The sequence below is a fragment of the Anopheles moucheti genome, chromosome X (assembly GCF_943734755.1).
Source record: "Anopheles moucheti chromosome X, idAnoMoucSN_F20_07, whole genome shotgun sequence".
NCBI classification, from domain to species: Eukaryota; Metazoa; Arthropoda; class Insecta; order Diptera; family Culicidae; genus Anopheles; species Anopheles moucheti.
This window is the reverse complement of record NC_069142.1, coordinates 8,429,550-8,448,623: the sequence shown is the minus strand read 5'-3', so window position 1 is coordinate 8,448,623 and position 19,074 is coordinate 8,429,550. Positions and strand designations below refer to the sequence as shown.

The 19,074-nt window shown below is 42.5% G+C and overlaps 8 protein-coding genes across 8 annotated transcripts; 3 read left to right on the top strand and 5 right to left on the bottom strand.

Annotated features, from left to right (window-relative positions):
• Window positions 1-771: 771 nt before the first annotated feature.
• Window positions 772-4,902, bottom strand: LOC128306562 (activin receptor type-2A). Its single transcript, XM_053044106.1, has 7 exons — window positions 4,346-4,902; window positions 4,062-4,238; window positions 3,675-3,988; window positions 3,418-3,603; window positions 2,990-3,329; window positions 2,625-2,923; window positions 772-2,388 (listed from the first exon to the last, which is right to left on the bottom strand). Exons 1-7 carry the CDS (start codon window positions 4,380-4,382, stop codon window positions 2,206-2,208), a joined length of 1,536 nt encoding a protein of 511 aa, XP_052900066.1. The 5' UTR covers window positions 4,383-4,902; the 3' UTR covers window positions 772-2,205.
• A 567-nt stretch (window positions 4,903-5,469) lies between these two features.
• Window positions 5,470-6,325, top strand: LOC128306576 (39S ribosomal protein L32, mitochondrial). Its single transcript, XM_053044123.1, has 3 exons — window positions 5,470-5,592; window positions 5,651-5,902; window positions 5,978-6,325. The coding sequence occupies exons 1-3, from the start codon at window positions 5,511-5,513 to the stop codon at window positions 6,244-6,246; spliced, it is 603 nt and encodes a 200-aa protein (XP_052900083.1). The 5' UTR covers window positions 5,470-5,510; the 3' UTR covers window positions 6,247-6,325.
• An 820-nt stretch (window positions 6,326-7,145) lies between these two features.
• Window positions 7,146-8,337, top strand: LOC128306570 (alpha-ketoglutarate-dependent dioxygenase alkB homolog 7, mitochondrial). The gene is made up of 4 exons (XM_053044117.1): window positions 7,146-7,276; window positions 7,332-7,876; window positions 7,959-8,134; window positions 8,207-8,337. The coding sequence occupies exons 2-4, from the start codon at window positions 7,376-7,378 to the stop codon at window positions 8,322-8,324; spliced, it is 795 nt and encodes a 264-aa protein (XP_052900077.1). The 5' UTR covers window positions 7,146-7,276; window positions 7,332-7,375; the 3' UTR covers window positions 8,325-8,337.
• LOC128306573 (glutathione S-transferase theta-3-like) lies at window positions 8,190-9,362 on the bottom strand. Its single transcript, XM_053044120.1, has 3 exons — window positions 9,183-9,362; window positions 8,693-9,115; window positions 8,190-8,611 (listed from the first exon to the last, which is right to left on the bottom strand). The coding sequence occupies exons 1-3, from the start codon at window positions 9,298-9,300 to the stop codon at window positions 8,463-8,465; spliced, it is 690 nt and encodes a 229-aa protein (XP_052900080.1). The 5' UTR covers window positions 9,301-9,362; the 3' UTR covers window positions 8,190-8,462.
• Window positions 9,363-10,457: 1,095 nt separating this feature from the next.
• On the bottom strand, window positions 10,458-12,290 carry LOC128306595 (uncharacterized). The gene is made up of 2 exons (XM_053044147.1): window positions 11,925-12,290; window positions 10,458-10,811 (listed from the first exon to the last, which is right to left on the bottom strand). Exons 1-2 carry the CDS (start codon window positions 12,288-12,290, stop codon window positions 10,458-10,460), a joined length of 720 nt encoding a protein of 239 aa, XP_052900107.1.
• Window positions 12,291-13,112: 822 nt separating this feature from the next.
• LOC128306561 (uncharacterized) lies at window positions 13,113-15,072 on the bottom strand. The gene is made up of 4 exons (XM_053044105.1): window positions 14,870-15,072; window positions 14,561-14,788; window positions 14,293-14,488; window positions 13,113-14,197 (listed from the first exon to the last, which is right to left on the bottom strand). The coding sequence occupies exons 1-4, from the start codon at window positions 15,070-15,072 to the stop codon at window positions 13,193-13,195; spliced, it is 1,632 nt and encodes a 543-aa protein (XP_052900065.1). The 3' UTR covers window positions 13,113-13,192.
• Window positions 15,073-15,454: 382 nt separating this feature from the next.
• On the top strand, window positions 15,455-17,247 carry LOC128306564 (protein spindle-F). Its single transcript, XM_053044108.1, has 3 exons — window positions 15,455-15,569; window positions 15,679-16,500; window positions 16,585-17,247. The coding sequence occupies exons 2-3, from the start codon at window positions 15,771-15,773 to the stop codon at window positions 16,971-16,973; spliced, it is 1,119 nt and encodes a 372-aa protein (XP_052900068.1). The 5' UTR covers window positions 15,455-15,569; window positions 15,679-15,770; the 3' UTR covers window positions 16,974-17,247.
• Window positions 17,248-17,384: 137 nt separating this feature from the next.
• LOC128306563 (GDP-fucose protein O-fucosyltransferase 2) lies at window positions 17,385-19,035 on the bottom strand. Its single transcript, XM_053044107.1, has 2 exons — window positions 18,848-19,035; window positions 17,385-18,768 (listed from the first exon to the last, which is right to left on the bottom strand). The coding sequence occupies exons 1-2, from the start codon at window positions 18,885-18,887 to the stop codon at window positions 17,423-17,425; spliced, it is 1,386 nt and encodes a 461-aa protein (XP_052900067.1). The 5' UTR covers window positions 18,888-19,035; the 3' UTR covers window positions 17,385-17,422.
• Window positions 19,036-19,074: the final 39 nt, after the last annotated feature.

Here is a 19,074-nt window from a genome sequence, read left to right as displayed (position 1 = left end):
GGCGCATTTATCTTTGTCGATAAAAAAAACTGATACTTGCACACGAAAAACTCCGCGCTCAGCCTGTTGTAAAATCTACATGATTAGCGAAATAAAACAGAAAAAGGAATTAAAAAAAACCAAAACAGTTACAATCGATTTTTTTTTGCTGGTGTTTGCCCCCTATCCGAATTCAGGAAGAAAAAATGGAGGAAGGAAATCGTGAATGATAATTGTGTTTGCAAGAGCGTGGTAGTGAAAACTGCGTGTGAAATCCCTGAACATAGCCGGTACACAGTGGAGGATCAATCCGCTTGGAGGATTCCCAGGGCGGAATTATAAATGGGGCCTCTAACTTAAAAAAAACGATGAATTTGGGGGGCATTGAGGCCTTTGAAATGAGGCAAAGCTAAAGGCGCAGTAAGAAGGACATTACAAACATTTTTTGGGGCCTCCAACACGACGTGGCCCTAGGCGACCATCTACTCCGTCTACCGCTTGATCCGCTGTTGATCTTCTGATCCAAATTACTGAGCATTTGAGCCAGCGGCGGATCAATCGATACGCGGAGTAGGCAGTCGCCTAGGGCCTCGTCGTGTTGGGGGCCCCACATGGGTCCCCAAACCCGTTTGATAGGGAAACACTTTGCTTCTGACGATCGTTGACTGTTCCAAAGATTTTCCAAAGATTACCCTTCAAGATATCAAGATGTTGCTATTCCGAAAAGAGGTAAGAGACGCATCATGTTGTCGTTTTTAATATATAAGATTCTATATTTATACAATCGTGCAATTTACATTGTTCTGGTTCTCTGCTTTGTTTGTTGATTTTTTTTTATCTTTTATCATTCACTTATGCTTAACAATCTAATCCTAGCCGTTCACGATCGTTCTTCGTGTTAGTAATAATAAAAAAAAGAAAATAAAGATAAAAGTTATATTATACGTACGCAAGAGACTATCTGCGTGCAAGCCAGCGAAAGTTGTAAAATTTAAAAGAAATTCCATAATGTCAAATGTCGTTTGCACCATCCGCGCTCACACGCTCGTTAATGTGACAAGCGCGTTTTATTGCTGCCGTGTTGCATCTGTTTTTGCTTGTTTGTGTTGCTCTCCAATTGCATCTTTGAGAGCAAATTGCCATTTGCGGGGTTTCACATCATTGTATTGTAAAGCAAACGGAACTTCAACCTAGTCGGTATGTCGCTTACCTAACTCACATCACTCCTTGGTTTGGACGTTTTACATTTCATTGTCGACATTTTACAGGCTTTGCTTACGTTCTATTACCCTCGCATATGTCATTAAATTATTTTGGATAATTCCGATCGCTGCTTTTGCACACACGCGTTTTGTTTGCTTTATGCTGTGTAGTAATATATAGTTATATTTTTGAACTTTAAAAGAAACAAGTCCTTAAATCTTTTTTTTCTTCTTTTTCGGTGGATAGCTCAAGGATCAATTGTTTAAGCACTATTAATCATAAATACAATCTTCTTCTCGTTTCACTGTTTGGATGTGTACTGGAAGATCTAGGTCGGAAACGAACGCGTCCATAGCATTTAGGTTTGTTGTGTATTGCAAAGTGATTTTAAAACGAAAATTTGATGTTTTTTTAATAATAAGGCACAGCAATAAAATCCCTTCCTTGTGTTGGTTCGCGTCGTAATACATTTTAAAATGAATAAAAAGGAGAGGTGCAATTATTAACGTATAACTAGTGTGTAAACATAAGCCAACATAGCCCGCAAAAATGTAGGTATGGAAAAATCGTATAAAAATTTGTTTTTCGTCAACACAGGTAAAAAGGGATGGATGGGGGCGTTTTACAGAAGGTAAAAGAGTTAATGCATTTAATTAAACGTAAAAATAAAAATAATAGTTGTAGCTTTCAATTAATTTTTAATTTAACGCGCAACTATATTTGTAGTTTGCAGCAGCATTTGTATATATAATTTTGCAATTTAAATGTATAGCTAACATGATACCTGATATGATACCAATGATGCAGAGACAGCAAATTTTGACAGCCCCAATTTGTTGACAATATATGCACCAAATACATATCTTATTAAAAGTCTGTCTAGAAATAGAAATCTCTCCACTTAGTGTTACTCAAATCGTTCAGCGTTACCAAATTATTAAAATAATAAAAAGTTTGCTGAAGAGTTGATCGTAATACAGCTTAGCGCACAATGCACATCATTCACCTGCGCGTTCTCTCATATTAAAGATTTTCCGTTGCTAGTTTCGTTGGCAGCTCGTTCGTAGTGTTGTTGGCGACAAAAAACTGTCTTGTAGGAAAACGGGCGTACTGCAGCAATCTTTCCAGCACGCAGGAAGACGATAACCGTGCCTCGGCATCATGGTCCCAGCAGTCTTCCATCGTTTCGCAGATCGCAATCAGTCCCTGGAACAAAACCAAACGCAATTCATCAATCGGAATGTATCTATTAACAGAGTAAATTAATCTGGACCTCTATTGACAATCCTCAAAAAGTGTAATTTCTCCAGGACGTATGAATTCTTAGATTCTCTAACGTTTTTAAAACTACAAAGATTTTTAACTTCTCAAAGACACTATCCTCACTGATGATATGGATGAATCTTTTCAAAAGTTCAATTAAGCATAACATTATTACTTACCGCATGATGACGCCATGGGTCGAAGATACGGGGACGCAACTTCTTCATCACTACGTTCTCCTGCATTTCCTCGAGCGTTGGGTGCGGGCCTAACTCCGCCTCAAACGGCAACCGGTACTCATCGACCGGTCCACCGTGCACGGTACAGCGTGATACCAGTTCCCACAGTACGAGCCCGCACGCGTACACATCGATGCGCAGGAAAGCGTCGCGGGTAAAGTTGATTGCACCTTCGAGCACCTCCGGCGCCATATAGCGGCGCGTACCCACCTGTCCGTGCGTGTCCCCGCATGATTTTCCTGTTAGAAAACAAAAGAGAAACGAATTAGGCTCATGCTCAAACTTCTAAAATCGAAACATCCTACCGGGCGTAAATACAAGCGCCAGTCCAAAATCGGCAATGCATGCGGTGAGATCCGCCTTCAGCAGCACGTTCTTGCTCTTGAAATCACGGTGTGCGATCGACGGCTTCAAACCATCCGTTCTGCTGCCCTGTATTTCCTCATGCAGATGCGTTAAACCGCGTGCCATTGTGGTCGCAATTTTGCAAAGATCGTTCCAGCTGACCGTGTGCGCTTTGAGAAAATCGCATAGTGAACCGTTCTCGCAGTAGGCAGTGATGAGCCAAAAGTCTGTGCTGGCCATATCGACGCGCTTCTCGCAACCGATAAACTCAAGAATGTTCGAATGATTCATCCGTGGCAGCTAGATTGGGATAAAGTAATGGGGTATAAATCGTTTAGAAAACTCATTCGTGTAGGGGGGGGTTTTGCGTTTTAAGAGATATGCGCACCTTGAAAATTTCCTGTTCCGTAATCCACGATTGGCGTTCTTGCATTGGAAAGATTTTAACAGCCACCTCCTGATTACCGAGCTGCGCTCTCCACACCACTCCGAACCGGCCGCGTGCTTTAATATCCTTCAAATCAATTGGACGGTGCGATATGTTGGTGGATGAGTTGGAAATGTCTGGTTCAACCTGAAACGCATAGGGGATTATTTTTTTTTTTTCAAACGCAAACCAAAATTGTGCCATTAAGCATAACGTACCGTTGGAATTTCATTAAACATCACTTGTTTGTGATGTGTGCAATATAGCCAGGTGACTAAACTACACGCTAATACAAACGATATGGAGGTAATGAGTACTACCAGCACAATGTTCGATTCCTTCTCGACCGACTGTAACACCTCCGGCGCTTTCGTTGCTTCCGGCATCCATTTGTGGTCCTTATTGCACATACTGCCACGGCAACAACAGTAGTTGAAGTTATTCTTCGGATCCGTCGTCGTATCAATGCATTCGGTGTTGTTGCACTCCGTAGGATTAATGAAGCATCCTTTCAACGTCACGTTTACTTCATCTAGCAAAGCGAGACAATCATGATTAGTAATTCTGTCCATACGTGAGAGATTGTTTTAGAGTTCACTACTTACTTGTAACATTGTTCGTTGTCCAAACGACAAAACATCCCACCGGACGATCTGGTTCCGTATCTTCACAGTTGTCGATGCCTTCCTTACATTCTCCTCCCTTACACTGGTACGAAACACATTTCAAGCTTCCCTCAGCTAGGCGCGCACGACTTAGCGACCCTTTTATTACGATCAGCACTGAAACGAGAGGTTGAGAGATTTAATATTTGAGAGAGATATGAGATATATAATATACACCTAAAGTATTCATGAAACAAATAGAAAATAGTATTCGCTGTACTTACAGGAAAAGTAAAATAAAAAATGCATTAAGCCACGCATTTTTCACTGGACTTGTGTATGGATCACAGGCGAAATTATTCACTACACTAGCCCTTCTTGTTACACTTGCCGTTGTATGTGTGTGTGAGGAGCCGCGCAAATAGTGTGTACACTATTCACATTCTTCGTCGGTATTCACACACTGGCCAGCCGTTTTATTAGGCGTCTTGTGCTAAACTATTCACAACCTTCGCCAGCAAATAGCTTTACATTACGCTCGATGCCTCGGCACAGCATCCGTGTGTCGTGTTTTTATGGATGTACACACCAGCCTACTACGTTCGGGCAGCAGCAGACACAAATGGCATCACTTGTGTCACACAACCACAAGAACAGTTGATGCGCATAAAACGAGGTTAAATTCTGGAGCGCTTGTTGCGTATGGTTCGGCGTATCGAATAATACCGCACGATAAACAAAACGAATGCCGTTTGCCAGACCAGGTGACGATTCGCGTCCAGACCGGACGATAAATTTTGGACGACAGTAAAAAAAAACCACAAAGGAAACTGGTATTGCAAAGCTTCCACTGCCAGACAACCTACACAGTGAAAGCCATTTATTATTTTCCTTTGAGGTGAGAGGATCCGCTGCTGTGGAACCATAAAGCTAATGACAGTTCTTTATGGCACAGGCGCTATAATCTAGCTATCGTACATTTTATTGGTTTTTATGTGCAAATCATTTCTTTTATTATTTTATTCATTCAAGCTTCAAGTGTTAGATTTTTTCAGTTCATTCAGGGTCTCTTTTTCTTTTTAGAATAATTTACAAAATTTCCACAATTGAAGGCAACTGTCCAATGGAACGGACTCCATAAATGTGAAGCTTTATTTGACACTTCAGCATACAATTGTATGGGAACAAATATATTCCTTTATCATTAAATTCGGCTAAAACTTGTTAGTTATATTATTTCGTACCTTTCTTTGCATAAAAAGCAAGAGGAAAAATGCCTTTCATATTGTTTTATGATAAAGTTTTTGACGAATTTTATTTTCTATTTAAAATATGATCCGCACATTTTTTTCATCGGGAACTTTGCATGCGGCGATTGCTGTCAAAAGAGTAAACAAAATCCCTCTGCGGTGTGAAACATACCAAAAAACATACATATTAAACCCCAACATGTCCCGTCTTTTAAATCAACTAGCAAATACGCTTCGAACACTTGAATATTGCCTTTTCGGAGGCAATAGATTCCCGCCAGGTTTGTTATTTCATCAAAGATTCAAGTCCCAATCACATATTTACGTAACTTTTTCCAGCCGCTCTAGCAATGGCTCAGGCCGCACACATACCGGAATGTGGCAGAAATCCCCCCGGCAAAACATTTACTGTGCGCGACCTCATCGGAGACGGCATGTTTTGGGCGGTACCGAAGCATCGCCGTACGTTGGAGAAACGGCACAAGCGAAAGTATGGATCGCCCGAGTACAAATTAAAAATATTCACACCCAAAATACATCTCCGATCGTGTGCTACGTGCGGCAGTGATCATGAAGTGGGCGTGCTATGTCGTAAGTAACGTGGTTTCTACCAAACCTTCCCTTGAACAAGTAGACGTTTAAGTTAACCTTTCAATTGATTTGCAGCAACCTGCTACGATAAGGTTCGAAAGGAAACTGAATTGATGCAGGAGAAAATTCAAAACGAACTCGGATTGGAACCCGTTGATAAGGATGTGGTAGTTCTGTACGATCGTGAGCGTGATGAACAGCCGGCCGAGTTTTGGGAAGGCAAACGGATCGTCGAGATGGAAAAACCGCGCCCTACATGGTTTAGCAAAAATTTGCTGCAAAAGTCAACACAATCAGCACCCGAACCAGATGAGCTGAAGCCGGGACATGAAAAGTTGGGCTAGAAGCCTTTTCATAGATTGTAGTAATATTGTAAATCGAACGGAAGCGGCAAGCAGTATAATAATCATACGTTCGGAACAATTTAAACATTGTTTATTTGATTACTCATATTCCTTTCTGGAGCTCAATTACATCTGCATGATTGCCTCCTCGAAGCGTCAATAAGACTCAAAAGATTTCGTATGCTACCTCATTGCAGTTGTGGTAAGGCAATAACGAGCTGTATAAACTGTACAATGAACTTACTATTTCGCCAGACTACGTAGGTGAGACTCCGTACGACTGGTCATGCCATTAGAATGGCACCTGACGACAAAGTTCTTTGAGGTCATCCTCACGCACAGACGAGATATGGTGGAGTGGCAGGTTCCTGGTGAATCCGAATCTTTTATCCCTTTTTTAGATGACTTAGTTGCATTACTTCATACTACAATTTTATAATCGAGGGTGTTCAAGGTTTTTTTTTTACTTAAAACGTTCAACGCTGTATCACCAGAATCAAAGGATATGGAGCACATAGCGGACTTCACAAGCTTTTGATACGGTATGAGAAAAAAATCCCCATGAATTTTTTTAGACATTATGACATGACTTAGGAAGCACCCAACCAGTCGACAGTTCTCAAAATTCTTTGGAAATGCTCTGATCTGGTCTAGAACAAGTTCTGTGAACTTGATGTACTATCGACCGAGTTTTGGGAGCCGGTTAAACATGATGTTTTGGAACAAATTGAAGATATTTTGATTATTATAGTTTTGTAGCACAAATGGAAGTGTAAAAGTCGCAGTAAAGCAATAGTACATTCAGAACAATCGAACGTTGTATTTGAAATTGATGTACCCCAAGATGCTGGCTGTTGTTTTTTTATTTGACAAATTTTCTAGGAACTGTCACAGTGTGCAGGTAATCAGGATGTAACGAAAACGCTCTTTCATAACACGCACCATTGAACCATTGTAAATTCAAAAGGAGAATGCATAACCAACTTCGTCAGATCAAACCACAATAGAAGCTGCTTTATTTGATAAGAAGGTAACTAAAATATAAGTAAACAATCAGTTGAATAATAGACACAAATCTCTTCCAGAACCACCTTTGAACCGAGTCATAAATCTGTCAAAACACCCCATCATGTTTGCCGGCATCTTTTGTATACGCGCTGGAATAAACCATAATCCGGCCGTACTAATTCGCCATGTACCGGAGCTGTTTGCAATTAGGCGATTGCATCAAACGACCGCACCGCATTGCAACAATCGCATCCAGTCGGACGTTGCCAACAATATTGGCTTACCCAACTGTGTAACATTTTTCGGACAATGGCCAGAAGAGGACCGTGAAACGTTCAGCAAAGATATGCGCGTGATGGATCAGTTTGTCGATGAAAAGGAGGAAAACTCGCTGCTGGAAGAAATAGAACCGTACCTGAAGCGGCTGCGATACGAGTTCGATCACTGGGATGATGCGATTCACGGGTACCGCGAGACGGAACGGAAACACTGGTACCCGGCCAATCGTACGATTCTAGATCGTATCGTATCCGTTGCCTTTGATGGTACCGCAATGCCTTACGTCCATGTGCTGGATTTAGCGGAGCAGGGAGTCATAAAACCGCATGTCGATAGTGTACGGGTAAGTGATGGTCACAATGGAACATCTTTTCCAATCAAAAACAAAACAACCTAAAGGTATTGGTTTGTTCATTTTCATTCAGTATTGTGGCAACACCATCGCAGGAATTAGTTTGCTCTCGGACTCCGTGATGCGACTGGTGCGGACGAACGACGAGGAACAAACGAATGAGGAGTATCGGCAAATATTTTCCCAGGACCGTCACAAAAAGTATTGGGCTGATATATTGCTACCAAGACGATCACTTTACGTGATGAAGTATGTAAAAAAGGGAAAACGATTGAAGAAGCTGCTGTGAAACTAAAATGCTTTTAATAATATCCTTTCCAGACACACGGCACGGTACAAGTTTACACATGAAATTCTGTCCGCCAAGGAGTCCCTGTTTCGGGATAAGCTGATAAATAAAACGCGACGCATATCAATAATCTGCCGAAATGATCCATAAACTTATTGTGAAATAAAGCAATTTACATTGTATGTAACATAATGCGCGTTAAAATTGTTTGTTGAAACGTTAGCAGCCTTTTTGATAGTATCGTATTTAGGCTCCGGTTGTTGTATCTTTGTCCGCTGGAGTTAAATATTACAGTTTGTGTTTGGTGGCCGTATCTTGAGCAATTTTGTTGACAAACTTGTGCGCTTGATCGTAGAACGGATTAGTTGATTCGCGTACCCTTGCCATCCATTGCGTTAGATTCGGGCGACCGTCGCACGGATCATAGCCGGCCATTCCTGGAAGAACAAACAAGATACACGCTCGTAAGAAAAAAAAAACACTACGAAACAAACTTCGTTGAAGTAGTAACCACTTACTCGATTGTTCGATTTCACACACCGCCAACAAATCGGCCACTGAAATCTCATCCCCCACGATAAAGCGTGATCCACCGCCCAGGAACTCCCCCTCGATAAAGTCCAGACAGCTTTCCATCTGCTTTCGGTACTGTTCAGCCCGATTCGGATCTACCTTGCTGCCGAACATACGGGGTCGCAACCACATGTACTGGAAGTAAGTGGCACAGAGGGCACGCGTGTTATGGTGCTGCCACTCGAGATACTCGTCCACGAGGGCCCGGCGCCGGGAATCGGCCGGGTACCAATGATCCGGCACCTTATACTCCCGGCACAGATAGCGAAAAATCGCCACACTCTCAGCCAGCTTGATCTGGCTGTCGGTGACACACGGTACCTTCTGGAAGCGGTTGATCGCCTTAAACTCGTCGGTAAGGTGTTCGCCTGGAAAAAGTGACGCAAGTAAATTATGTGCTGGAATACCTCCGTGGTTATCTTATTGTTGGCCTACCCTTGCCCAAATTCACCAAACGCTTTTCGTAGGGAATTTTGGTTTTCTCCAAAAAGATCCACAGCGCACGGGATGGCTGGGACATTAAGTCGTAGTAATATTTTAAATTTTTCGACATTTCGCTCTGGTTACAGGTGGTTTTATGCCGGTGTCCGGAATGCACAGTCGACCGTTCACACTCAAAACTACAATGCTTATGCTGGCATTTAAGAAATACAACCTCATTGATCAAAGTTCATCTTCCGTATGCGTATGCTTTTGTGTGTGGTGGTGCGTGTATATTATCGCGCAGCATTCGTAAATAAATCCAAGATAAAGTCCCAAATGTACCAGGAGCATTTATATTGTTATAAAACTCCGGTGAGAATGTATTTTAAGCTGAACAATGACAAGAATCTCTAGACATATTAAGATGAACAATTAAATGTTTTTAATCTTATTTTACTTTTCTCAAACCTAGAGAAATCCTTCAACAGAATCTTTTGAGCGTTATCGCATTATTAATATGCTGCACTGCAATTAAAATGAGAAGGAACTTATGCCCTTATTAGACGAGGGATTTTCGGTTGTCGTCTATCTGTCATTTTTGCCGATCGCGTGTCTGACAGATAGACGACGGTCCGAAAATCGGAATTGAGCACGCTCGGTTCCGATTTGCTTCGGACAGTCGTCTATCTGTCAAAGTGGCGGTTTGTTTACATTCGCGTTGTTTTCCTTTGAGTGAGCTTTTCTATCGCATATAGCATGGATATCGAAGAGGACGTTTTGCTGGCTGTAGCGGCATTATTTGCCTTCCAACCGATGCGGAAGAAACGCGAAAAATGGTGCAAACGAATGTTTTTGAAGCGGAACATGTTATCACACACAAACATGATGACAGAGCTGCGACTGGAACCTACCGACTGGCTTAATTTTGCCAGAATGGACGAGGACTCCTACTTGCTCCTGTTGCAGAAAGTGACACCGCTAATAATCAAGGAGGACACGGTAATGAGACCAGCCATCACACCACACGAGCGGCTGAGTGCAACGTTGCGATTTTTGATCAGCGGTAGTTCTTATCAGTGTTTGCGGTTTCAAACTGCAATTTCGCAGCCTATGCTTTCACTGATAATTCCCGAAACCTGCACCGCTATAATCAAAACGCTCAAAGATTATATGAAGGTAAGTTTTTATTCGTGTTTTAATAATGCAAATTCTTTAAATAGTAATTTAGTTCAATAATAGTTCAGTAAAAAATAGTGCAACATTAACTTATTCTAAACTAAATCTAAACTAATCTGATTTTTCAATCCGAGACGTTTCATTTAAATTGTTGGTTTGACCCAACCAAATCGCATCCATGATTAGTTTTTTTGTATAAGGAAGCATATGGGGCGGCACACTACGGATCTCCGTGTCCACGAATGTTCCGAACGTTGGGGATTGAGGTTGTGAGCTAGATTGGTTGCTAGGTTGACGATTCTCTAACCTTTCTACCACCATCTGCATAACTTTTTTCCTCAAAGTACGCTCATTCTCTGGTTCTCCATGCTTCCTCTTTCGAGTTTGCGTTGGTCCCGGGACATTGTCGGATGTGGTGCTGTATTCTTCATGATCGAGTATTTCCACTATTTCCTCTTCGATTATCTAAAAACAAATATAAACAAATGTTAAAAACTATCAGTACACAGTTTTTAAAACAAACAGATAGCACAGCAGCAAATTTTATGTTTTTTTAATCATTTTAGCTTCCTCGCAACGAAACGGAATGGAGAAATGTTGCCAAAGATTTCAACAACAAATGGCAATTCCCAAATTGCCTCGGTGCAGCTGATGGCAAACACGTCGGAATAATACCTCCACCAATAAGCGGATCACTTTACTTCAACTATAAGAAGTACCACAGTATTATACTGATGGCTGTTGCGGATGCGGATTACCGCTTCATAATGTGCGACGTAGGAGCACCGGGCAGCAACTCGGACGGGGGTTGCATCATGAACACCAAATTCTACCAACGGTTGCTGTCTAAGCAGTTGAATTTGCCGGCCCCAGAAAATCCGCCTAATAGCGAGATGACGTTACCTTTCGCCTTCATTGGTGATGAGGCATTTAGCTTACGGGCGGATTTTTTAAAACCTTTCAATCGGAGGCAGCTAAATTACCCGCGGAGGGTATTTAACTATCGGCTCTCCCGAGCGCGTAGGGTGATTGAAAATGTATTTGGAATCATGTCCGCACGGTTTCAAATTTTTCAATCACCTATACAAATCAAAAACATAGAAAATATTAACACTGTAGTGTTAGCTTGTTGCTATCTCCATAATTTTCTTCGAAGTAGATGTAATAATTATATTAATAATGGAAACGTTGATTCCTCGCCCAGTTCTAGTTTAATGAGCCTCCAAAGTCATGTAACAAATCCGGTTTCTGAAGCAAAGGCGGTGCGACAGAAATTTGTTGATTATGTAAACGGTGATGGACAGGTTGAGTGGCAGGACGAAGCCGTGCAGAGGGCTTTTTATGGTTAGTTTTTTTTCAATATTATTAATAGTTAGGCTAGTATATTTAGATTTTAAGCACGTTTCAAATCTAAAACTATAAAAACTCTAAATTGTTCTAGTACTCACAAACGCCCAGTATGTTCCAGTGATCACATATTTTAAACACTTTTGATTTTTGTAACATTCTGCCGGTTCTAACTTTTACTGCGTTTAAATATATATGCGAACGTATAACTTAATCTATCGTTTTACTTACCTCTTCCTCTTCGTCGCTCTGCATGTTGGACATACGAGGCGCTTCGGAGCTGGAACGCAAGAAAGTGAGATGATCGTAGTACCAAAGTTTTGGTACATAAACCTCATGGGCTCCAGCTCCGCTACGTGCACTTTTAATAACTTTTCCGTTCTCTGTGTGGAATCCCTTTTTTATTGTCATGATTTTTTTCTTCAAACACTGTATTGTTGCAGCCGGTTCATGTTGCTGCATGACGACGAGCAGCTCATCGTAAGCCGCCTGCTTCACATGCAAGTTTTTAAAATCATGGTTTGCCTTATCCCACAGGCACGGCTTCGATTTGAACGCCTCGATAAGGTCACAAATCAAATCAAAATCTTTCGGCATTACTACCAGCCTATCTTCATCCAACGAACTTTCAACACTCATGCCTTCAAGAAAGGGCAAACGAAAAGGCAAAGTGGAGAAATTTGCTCCTGCAGTACTGAGAAATTAATTGTATCGTCTTCTTACAATATCTTTACCCAGCAATACCAATACCTTTACCCAATAGTACAGACACGTTATAATCGTCAATACCGGGAAAAGCTGTCTTTTGCGTAAGACAGTGGTCGCCAGTAGATAATTCGCACGTCACTTGTGGTCCGTAGCATATGTAGAAGTGGTTCGCGGGAAAAATTGTTAGATTATAAGCAATGCGAGCGCATAGCCGTTTACATCTCATAATAATAATAATAATCTCTGAAAATAAACCGGTTCGACCGCGCTAAGGAATTAAGCATATATCTTAATTGAATGTACTACAAATTTTTGGGTTATTATAGCAACTTAAAAATAAGAATAACAAACGAATAACAAATTACATTTAAAAACTTCATTCCACCCATGAAAAACGAAAAATTTAAATATGAAATTATTCGCCAGTGACAGACGAAATCATGTTTGCAGAAGCTAGCGTTATTACACGAGAGGACGGCATTTATGTGTCAAACCCCCCACACGGGCGCAGTTTGACAGATAGACGACAACCGAAAATCCCTCGTCTAATAAGGGCATTATGGACGACTATCCTTGAGTGGTAATTTCGGGATATACTAAATAAAGAGCAATATTATGCTAATTTTCAAAGTAACGATTTATTATAACATCTCTCTGCTTGTCACAAGCAATTATGTACCTATTACGGTCGTATTAAATGAATATCAGTTAATAAAATTTGAAAAAAATACCATGTTCATCAAATGAAATTTGACGAACCTCCAGCTGCTTCTACTACTTGGAAGAGTGTGTTATTCTAGGATGGTTTCATCCATCTGCACACCCTTGGGAAGAGAGACTAGTAGAGAGATCTGCTGCTTGCCAGCTAGAAAATCACGATCATCTTTGTACTTGTTTTGGTTTTTGCTCTTAGATATCGCCTCCATTTCGTCCACGTCCGATTCTTCGCCTGAGTCGAGTGTATCCGGCTTGCTGGCCACATTCAATCCACCGTGAGATTCTTCCTCGTCGGGAAATTTAATCCCCTTCAATTCCAGCGCAACTCGTTCGCGCTCCTTAAACGACTTCTCCACCGGTACGAGTCGTTCACGTAGCTGATGCAATATAGGTTGAAATTGCTTCTTCATCAACCGTTTTGAAATTTGTTCATACTCCGATTGCAGCGCAGCGGCGGAATCATTCACTTCTTCTTCGCCCTCAGCTCCGGTGTTTACGAAAAACTCATCCTTCGGTTCGTAGCTTGTATTTTGTGCTTCGGAAAGCGGTTCTTCAAACGCACTTTCTTGAGCGGACTCTTTCTCTGGTTCTGGTTCGTTCTGCTTGGCATTCTCGTTTTGGTTCAGTAGTTTTTTCACCATAATCAGCAAACGTTCACATTCTTCTATCCGTGTGAGGAAATAAGATTGAACAGTGGCTAGATTGCTTGCTGCGTATCGAAGCTGCAAACGTCCGAGCCACGTTTCTGGGTTGACGAGGTATTGGATATTTTCATCTAGTAGTATCATTAGCTGGACATTGGCCGTCAGCTTACCCACCAGTTCAAGTGATTGATGTTTTACTGCCAACAGCTGCTTCAAGCTGGAATCCTTTACATTTTTAGCGAGCACGAGATCAACTGTTTGTGATAAACCGGTCAGTAACATTTGCTTACCCAGCTCATCAGCGTGACTAGAGAGGCAACTGATGAGCCGATTGGTTTCTACCTTTATATCACCGATCTTCGCATCGCTCACAATTGCAAGCGACAGTCGCATCAGGCAATGAGATTGCATGTACAGAAATATATTGTACAGTTGCTAGAGAAATGAATGTTTTAAATATAAGAAATATCTCTGGAATATAACGTACAAGGCTTTCATCGCACTCTCCTAGATATAACGCTCATATTTACCTTTGCCATGCTAAGATTGGGCATTGCTTGTTTAAATATATCACAGTTTTCGAACGTCTCCAGTGGCTCATATAGTTGTTTGTACTCCTCGCGTAGCTCCGTTTTCTTTTCTAATACTGTGACATAGTTAAACATGTCATAGATGGCCTTGATGCAGTTTTCGGTACACATCTGAAGCATTTGCTTCTCGCTTACACTGTAGAATAATATTGAAATAGATTACAATTGAACACTGAATTAATATAAATAAAGACTGGACGAAACTTACCCTAATATCGGAATAAATAAACGTTGATTGCCGAAGATCATTTCATTCGTGAACATCAGCATCTTCTTCATTGCGTGGTCGTACGTTTCGATCGACTTGATCAGACTTGTTATTTTAGCCAGAGCTGTATGGTGAAAGAAATCCCCGGTCGCGACAACACCGAACAGTAAAGCGCTAGTGGCCGAAACTACAATCTGCCAGCGTGTTGTTGTAAAGGCAGGCGAGAATCTAAGAAATGCCATTGTAAGCAGCTTGATCAGTGCTATGTACTTCCTATCTTAGAGCATTTGCTACGCGTTCAATACATACCGAGTGGTCGCAGCTAGGGTTAGAAGAGCTCCAGCACAAACAGCTTTGCGCGGCAGCACCGGTTTCTGGCCGGTACCGATGTCCTGATCAAGTTTGAGACATATTTCAAGCACCTCCATGTGATCCGCCAGCATGCGCTTGGAAGTAAGTATCTTCCAAATGCAGTGACCCTTCGTATCGGGGTGCATTAGTAAGTAACTCATTGTCGAACAATTCAGCGGAACTACTTCTGGGAAACTGAACCCGCTTGCTTGATGCACAATGTAAATGCCGGCAGTTAATTTTGTTTTAGCTGGGCATCAAATATCGTTTGACAGCTGTTTTCGCTAAAGAAGCCCGGTGAAAATAAGCCAACAGTAATGTGACATTTGTGCTAAATATCATAACCAAAATATGTATGAATTTTGGGTAAGTGAATGAGAGAAAATTGCTCCAAATTTTAATAAGCTATTTTTGTGAAAATATTTTACGAAACTAGTTGTTTAAAAATGGCTTTCGCATTTATAAAGTTTCGATTTGTCCTATCTGACGTTTGTAAAAAGTCAATGTAACTGACAGCTAGATGATTTGTTGAAAAGCAATTGTGTTCGAGAGAAAGTGTTTTGGTTAGCATCGAGCCCTCTAGTGAACGATTGAATTAAACAAATTCTGAACAAATTGCTGGTTGGGATAGTCCTACATTAATTTTGTCTTTTTATAGGTGTGATATTTTTATTTATCAGAAGCAACGCATAATAAGCATCATCTTAACGCAAAATCTCTCTCTGCTCTCTGCATCTATTGTTTTCATTCATGTTGGCCAACACCAGATAACAACACCACCATAGTAAATCGGTAAATGTTCAGATAAGCGCACATAAGCGCGATTTTAACAAAGAAAAGCGCGACGAAGTTGCTCAGTATGAGTATAACCGAACCAAACACACAGACGGCATCACATCAGGCACTCCAGGCGGCTCTACAAACCTTGAAAGAGCGATGCCAAACATTCCAGCGACGAATTACGGTACTCGAGGAGGAAAATGGCTCACTTCGGGCACTACAGGTACAAACTACCGTGCCCGACAACCGAACAGTTAATCAAACCGAGCTAAAGCAACTGCGGGAAACCGTAGCCGAGCTAACACACCAAAAGATTCAGATGACGGAACAGATTTCCATGGTGGGGACAGAAAATAGACAGCTCTGGAGGCGGTTGTCTTTAATCGTGAAGGATCTCGGTGATGTGGAGGGCGTGAACGTTGGCCCCACAGCAACAATGATGACAGTAAATCAACAGCAGAGAGCACCACCACCACCCGCATCAGCCGCTAACAATCAAACAGGTCAAAACCTAATCCGATCGCGCACGTTCACGAAGCACGCACCGAATCCGAAGTTGCGCGAGCGCTTGCAGCGCGAAAATTCCGCGGATGAAGAAGGTATTAATTTGGAAGATATTTCCCTGTTAAACACCTGCGGTTTCCTAGAATCGTCTAATGTAGATCTTGGACATGATGAGGAACTGCTACGTGCGGCACTCGAGGCGAACCCGGACATTAGTCGATGTACGGATGGATTGCTCGATATAAAGAAGGAACTGGGGCGACAGCAGACAGTGATGTGGGACCTTTATCATCAGTTTAGAGCAGGTAATGCTATCTATCTGACCAACGTTGCAATCCGTTTATGTATGTATCCGATGATGTTTCATTGTTTTTTTTGTATATTTTAAGAACTCTGCAATCGATGCAGTACGAAATCGTCCGAGACCGAAAGCGAAAAGCTCATGAAGGATGTTATGGTAGGGGTGGCTGAAAGCGAGCTAGCGCCACGAAAACCCCCCGCCACGAAGAGTGGCCAGTCGCGGGAGGAAAATGCACCCGTGCGTTGTACGGATGCGTTAATGTTTAACAAGGTTAGCTTGAATCTGCTGCAGGAAAAGCTGCGTACCAATGGGATGAAGAAGGTTTGCCCTATGTGTGGGCTGTTGTACGGGCAGGACACGGTTTTTGAAGAGTTTCAAACCCACGTGGAATCTCACTTTTTGCACGACGGTGAAATGGATGAGCTTAGCCTTGATCGTACGTACGAGTACACGTCGCAAACCGTTGGCGATTTCTGACCATCAGCCGGACCGCGACGAAGTCGCATATTTTTCTCCAGCGAACTCTAACGGTGGGCGCCTTTGCCTAGCGTAAATTGTATGAATTCCAAAACGGAAATTCCAATTCTGTCCATCAACCATTTTTCGCATGCAGTGTAACATGTATCAAGTGCACTTCATTTTCGACTCGTCCGTATAATATTGTACGATAGCATTACGGCTAATAAAAATATATTGACGCAAAGCTGACTATATACTGCAGGCAGAATGACAGAAAATAAAATATGTTATTTTCATGTACCTCTTTGTATTGCAGATTTGGCATACGCTGATGACATATACATCATTAGTTTGGGGCTCTTCGATTTGGATTAGTTCTCCATTAGCGATTATCGGAAAGAAATTTAAAATAAACCAAATAAGCAACCTAAAACGATTTATTCGAGCTACGGACGCTCAAGAGCATTCTAATGATACACTATCGGCCACACCGTATTTTTCTCACAGTTCATATCCTTCTCACTCTTGCAAAAAGTATTAAAAGTCAGATCCTTCGGGAAACCGATAATTTCCCGCTCCTCGTAGATTCGGTAGGTGAAGGTGGATTCGTACGTGCCGATAAAGTACCGCGCATGGGAGCATACTATCTGATCAACGATCGCAATACCGCCGTCCTTGAGTGCGACCCGCTGTTCGTAACTTTCCGGCACGAACCGTACCACGCGGAACCGTTTCAGATAGTTTTTCAGATTGTAAAACTCCATCCGCGAGCAGTCGGACGCGACGAACACCGTTTTAAGGCCCTGCTCGAGCAATTTTGCCCGGATCTGTAGGGCGGCCGACTGGATGGTGGGTGTTGTTTTATCGCGTCCGTACAGAAAGTCTGCCCTGCGTATGTGGGCACAGAGATAGTCGCCACCGCGCGCATTCCGATGGCCTCGTTCATCCACCCAGTGGGATGGTCGCACCGTGCGATCCTGCTGGTCGGATGATTCGAGATATTCGGCCCGAAACCGTCCCGCAACCTCGATCAGCTCCGCCGCAAAGCGCATCGATCGGCGAACCTCCCAGTAATCGACATTGCCCCAGAGATCGTGCAGGACTATTTCCGCATTCAGCACCAGCACGTACCGGACATGATGGACCCGCTGTGGTTTGTACGTTTCCAGCAGCTTATGTAACAGCATCGCACTGCCCTGAAAGTGCAAACAGGTGAACTCCTCGGTGGAGAAATTTGCGTACCCAAAGTACGACAGCGCACCGGCATCGTAGTAGTCGTGGCTTTTCGGGCACACGTGCTCCTCGAACTTGTCCACAAACACACCGTTCTCGAACATATTTTCAAAGTGCTTCAATTTATACACCTCGTCCAGCATCACCACCGTGTCCGGGCCATGCAAACGTTCGTACTCCGCGAAAAATTCATCCATATCGATCACGTCCGTGTACTGCTTCATGCTTCGCAGGTCGAAAAAGTGGTTCCAGAACAGCTGCGTCTGGTCGATGTTGTGGCTGCGCCAGTGCACCAGATTGGACCACGGCGGTAGCACCAGTTTCGCCCGACGGTATCCTTGGTGCGTGCGGAGGAACTCCAGAAACACGGCCATCCTGATGTAGACATCGCGACGTAGGTTAAACCCTTCGCTAGGGTTGACATCGTACAGCAGGTAAATGATGGGTTCGTCCAACACCTCCACCTCGTAGAGCTGGCATCGAAACGGTTCGAAGAAAATGTCTCTCTTTTCGCAAATTTCCCGGATGTGGCTGGTGTGGACAATTTGCGAGATGGTCACCAACAGCAGGGAGTAGTATACTGCAAACAGTGGTAGAAAGGAAAAAAAAACAAATATTAATACAATATTTATATTGAAAAGAACGCAGCTAACAAGTACTTTGTGCCATGGGTGTTACTTTAAAGCTGTACAGTCGCATTTTAAACCTAGCAAATAAACACGGAAATGTACCGGAACGCACTCCTCCCGTGACATGGACTAGAATCAATAATTTCTTTCCGAGCGCAAAAGCGACTGCCTGAACCGGGTGTGTGAGACGGCACTGGGCATCGAAGGTTGATAACAAATTTCACCCTCGCACACGCGTTCCTGACATTTGGGCAAGT